This window comes from Herpailurus yagouaroundi, unplaced genomic scaffold (assembly GCF_014898765.1).
Source record: "Herpailurus yagouaroundi ecotype Mexico unplaced genomic scaffold, PumYag 67793, whole genome shotgun sequence".
In the NCBI taxonomy this organism is placed as follows: domain Eukaryota; kingdom Metazoa; phylum Chordata; class Mammalia; order Carnivora; family Felidae; genus Herpailurus; species Herpailurus yagouaroundi.
Window position 1 is genome coordinate 9464151 of NW_024420586.1, and position 5129 is coordinate 9469279.

The 5129-nt window shown below is 44.6% G+C and overlaps 1 protein-coding gene across 1 annotated transcript in view; it reads right to left on the reverse strand.

Moving 5' to 3' along the window:
* The window catches only part of DMD (dystrophin), a 2039083-nt gene that overhangs the window by 78854 nt on the left and 1955100 nt on the right, over nucleotides 1-5129 (reverse strand). Inside the window, exons 72-74 of the mRNA XM_040468816.1 lie at nucleotides 4423-4521; nucleotides 717-849; nucleotides 503-622 (exon numbers count right to left, since the gene is read on the reverse strand). Coding sequence (XP_040324750.1) covers nucleotides 503-622; nucleotides 717-849; nucleotides 4423-4521 — 352 coding nt within the window. The remainder of the gene's footprint in view (nucleotides 1-502; nucleotides 623-716; nucleotides 850-4422; nucleotides 4522-5129) is intronic.

Sequence of the window (5129 nt, forward strand, 5' to 3'; positions counted from 1 at the left end):
TTTCCACCTTGTACACAAAAGCACAATGAGAGACTCTGTCAAAGGAGCTACAAGTTTCAGCTGCAACACGTCCTCTAACCATCTCTTGCTCCACTGGTCTAGAAACGAACTTTATCAAAATAAACCCTTCCTAGCTTGGAGACAAACCAGTACAGACAGCCAGTACAATGGCGAGCAGCAGTAATTCATTCCTCCTGAAAACGTGGATTTACTGTTGCTTAAGCTGACCCTAAGATATTTTTTTCCGACTCGGTTTTAAATGATCGTGTGTTCACTGGTGGATTAAAAGACGTGCTACGGAGGAAAACTTCACGCTTAATGCAGGGAGTGTGATAAGCACAGAAAGCTCCTATTCATTGCAGAAGACGGCAAGTAAAACTCTGAACGTGAGTCAGCAACAAATGCAGGTGTAAAACAGTAAAAAAGAAAGCAAGAAACACCATGACCACGACGTATAACTAAAGGCAAAGCAAGTACAGCGTGAGGAAGTGGGTCTCATTACCCTCAGAACTGTTCAAACCCTTCTTAGAAAATGCTGTCGAGTTCTGGTGGCTACAGCTGACCCAGAACTTAGACAAGGCTTGGCAGAAAGGCACAAGGATAATTAAAGGGTTTGAAAGACCTATGAGAACAGTTTAAGGGAATTGGGATTATTTAGCCAAGAACAAAAAAAGAGAATGTGCCAGAAAGAGTGGCTGAAGGGGCGAGTTAATAACAGTTTTCAATTATGTGAATGGCTCTTGCATAGGGGCCTGCGACCAGCTGTTCGATCCCTCCACTGAGGACAGAACAACAAGAAACAGGCTTAAGCAGCACGAACGATTTAGGCTGTAACTCATACAGAATTTCCTGAAGCAGAAAGTTGTTAAAGCATTAGTGTGAATTACCAAGGGAAGCTAGAGAATGTTCTGCCTTTTCAAAATACTATAGATTCTCTTGTGTTTAAAGGCTGGAAATCCTCAAGGTTCTTTCTAGCTCCCAGGATGGGAGATCCATCATTTTGGCTCTTTTAAAACTGCTCACCGCTGCCAACTGACAGCACCGAAGACGAGATACAGGGATTCACATTCTCTTTCTGTTTCGATCTTTCATTTTTACTACAAACCATCCTGTATCCTGGTGGTATACTCCCTCTCCTTTTGTTTGGCAATAAAGAAGGAAACAATTAAAAACCAGGCAAAGCTTCCATAAAGATCTGACAGAACTAAAACTAAACCCCAGCTAAAATGACGTTTTGGCCTTCTAGAAAAAATAAATAAGGGCAGATTGGCCGAAGAGGAAGCTGTTGAGGACAAAGGGCAGGTATGATTGTACCGAGTTGAAATCATCCTTTTAGGTGTCATTATTTGCTGGCCTACATATAGGCCTCCGATCGTTTCTCTCGGTATCAAGGATGACCTTGCCCTCTCTCCCTGAAACGCCACTTCCTCACATGGAAAGTTTGGAGTTAGGGGGATTTGCCGGGGTTCAGAATAACTTTGGAGTTTCTCGCATGTTATACTTTCCGTAAACCCTTCGGCACCAAAGGACCAGGCCCTAAGTGGCTGCCACGGAGTCAATCTGAACGCTCATTTTTCTATTGGGATAACAGTATTAGTTCGTGGCTGCAAAGGAAACGGGATGGGAATATTTCTCAGCATGCCCAACACCCCAGCTACCACAAACACATACACTGTACTTTTTTTTTTTTTAATTTTTTTTTTTTAATGTTTATGTTTATTTTTGAGACAGAGAAAGACAGAGCATGAACGGGGGAGGGGCAGAGAGAGAGGGAGACACAGAATCGGAAGTGGGCTCCAGGCTCTGAGCCATCAGCCCAGAGCCTGAGGCGGGGCTCGAACTCACGGACCGCGAGATCGTGACCTGAGCCGAAGTCGGACGCTCAACCGACTGAGCCACCCAGGCGCCCCTACACTGTACTTTTAAGAGCGGACAGTGAGCATCTCAACTTCGAGGTTTTTGAAAAAAACATGACAGTGCTTAACAAACTGAAAAACTGTAGAAAGGGAAGTCAATGTTATGCAAGAGACTACCCAGTGGTTCTCAGATGATTCAAAAAAAAAAAAAAAAAAAGAATTAACAACCTAAAAACAATACATGTCTAAACCTAAAGACAGGAACTAGGCTTCCATCCCCTCCATCCAAGCTTGCAGAATCGAACGGAGTTGAACGAGGGGACAGGAATTAAGCTGCAGTGTGACCACAATTAAAAAAAGGAAGGATTAGGGTATGTGAATGAGGTTAGAATTAAAAAACAAAACAAAACAAAACAAAAAACTGCCGAGTCACCCTGACAGAAAGAGTAACAAAATTAAACCCAGAAGGGCTGTCTAAGGAGGAGAAGATAGAGGAAGAACATTCTCCAACTGGCTCAAGTTGACTTTTAAATGCTTCCTAAAGTAAGTGCCTCTGTGGGTCTGTCTCTTATTACATCGTACACCAAAAGGCTAAAAGTCTCTTTGTAAATATGGAGGACAGGTTTAGAATGATCTGGCCTAAAATACAGGAATATACAAACTTCACACTGGAAACCAGGTCTGCAGGGAAACTCAAAGGCAGGGAGCCATGCTCGAGAGGTCATTGGTTCTCAGGGAGGGACGGTTCCGCGTCCCAGAGGACATGTGACAACGTCTGGCGACATTTCTGGTTGTCACCGGGGGGGAGGGATGTTACTGGTGTCTGGCAGAGAGGGGCTGGGGTCCTGCTAAATATTCGGCCGACAATGCACAGGACAGGCCCTCCAACTAAGAATTATCCGGGCCCGCCCAAAACCCTGCCCGAATGTTCACATCTCACATGAGCGCGGGTCACGTGGCAAAATTCAGAAACCAACACGGGGCCCTAGTGTTAAGTAAGCACCAGACATCCCTGGAGCCCTGTGGGGCATCCAGCGAGGAGGGAGCCGTCCTCTACAACACAGAACTGGAGAAGCCAGGAGAAGCCTGTTCCGCTATTAAGTGGGAGATGAAAACCACATTGGTCAATACATTGTCCCCAGAGGAAAGAAAAAGGACTAAAAAAAAAAAAAAAAAAACAACAACAACAAAAAACAAAACCGAACTAGAAGTCCTGAGGGAACCTGCTAAAATCATAGCCTCAGATCTGAAATCAAGCTGCTTCTCAAAGAGACAACCCTAGGCAATGTCTTCCAGGATAAACAGCAGCAGAAATGTATTTATTCGTGGCAAATAATTATCCCAATCAGTTGGTTTCAGAGAATGTGTATGTGCACGTGCACACGTGCGTGTATACGTGCATGCACGTGTGCTGTGATTTTATTTAGGACAGGTCCTGCCCATTTATAAGAAAAATAATAACCAGGGGTGCCTGGGTGGCTCAGTCGGTTGAGCGTCCGACTTCGGCTCAGGTCATGATCTCATGGCTTGTGAGTTCGAGCCCCGCGTCGGGCTGTGCGCTGTTTGTTCGGGGCCTGGAGCCTGCTTCGGATTCCGTGTCTCCCTCTCTCTCTGCCCCTCCTCCGCTTGCGCCTCTGTCTCTCTCTCTTTCTCTCCCCCCAAAGTAAATAAACATTAAAAACAGAAAAATAATAACTAAATATATAAATGTTGAATACATTCCCATGCATGAACAGAATTTCCAGACATTGTCACGGACAGAAGAAGGTAAATTTGGGGACAACACGAGGACAAAGCAAGGATTTTTTACAAGTTTCATATGGTGTGCCATTAGTAAAATATCCCCTTCATAAATCCAAACAACCGTTTCAATAACACTACCACTGTGAAGAGTTCATCACTCACAACCCAACGCTTCTGGCCCTGATTGTGAAATGCTTGCGTTTGGGAAGATTTGCTAAATTTAAATTGACCCAAACTGTGTTGTGCATTAGTGTGTACACAGAGACTTTAAAACCACAAGGAGAATGGCCAGCCAGGGTCAGACAGTATAGGACAGGCAGTTCCTGGCTGTTCCCTGAGCTGTTATTACGATTTCTTTAACAACCTCTAAATCTACCAAGGGCATCGGTGGAATATTTTACATAAGAGAGAAGTCTGCACTAGCAACGGACATAAAAGGAGGAACAAGAGCGAGCTGTAAAGAATATTAATGACTCTTCCTCCAAACAATCCCAATTTTTATGAAAAGCAAACGAGTGATAAAAAAAAAAAAAAGAAGCCTCCCATAAAACTATACAAAACCCACACGTCACAAAACAGAAGGAAGGCGGCACTTTGATCCTCTTAGATGCGAGATACTCGCGCTTTACATGTGAGTTGCTCAGGAGGTGAGAGTCACGGACACAAGGGAATACTGATGGGACATTCCACACAAGGCTGCTTCACATCTTGCTTTTAGTCTATGCTACTTCTCTTCAGACAAGAGTTGGTCTCAAGTGAAAGGCCACACTGTGTGCACAGGACTCTTCGCTGCCCTTGCTATCTCTGTTACAAGAGTCGTTACCCCGAAGACCAGGCAATCTTTGCTGGGAACGACCAAGCTTTGAAATGAGCGCGGTGATCCATTTCCTGTTCTGCCTTCTCCGTTCAGAACATTTAGCATCTAATCAAAAAGGGATACAGGCCCCACAACGTTTACAGCAGCATTATTCCCAATAGCCAAATTTTTATGGAAGCAAGTAGCCAACGTGGCCAAGTGGCCAATGACTGATGAGTAGAAAAAGAAGATACGTTGTGTGTGCGTGCGTGTGCATGGGTCTCTAATGGAATATTACTCAGCCATAAAAAAAAAATGAGAGGTGCCTGTGTGGCTCAGGTCACCATCTCACGGTTTGCGAGTTCGAGCCCCGCATTCGTCTCCGCGCTGACCGGTCAGAGCCTGGAGCCTACTTTGGATTCTGTGTCTCCTGCCTCCTCCCTCTCCCTCCCTCTCACCCCCTCCCCTGCTCGTGCTCTATCTCAAAAAAGAATAAACATTAAAAAAAGAACTTAAAGGAGAATGAAATCTTGCCATTTGCAAAAACGTGGATGGATTGAGAGGGTATTACGGCTAAGTGAAATACATCAGAGAAAGACAAACACAACGTGGTTTTACCCAAATGTGGAATTTAAGAAACAAAACAAATGGGCAAAAGTTAAAAAGAGAGACGGTCAGACCAATCAAGAAACAGACTCTTAATTGTAGAGCGCTGACAGTCACCGGAGTGGGGG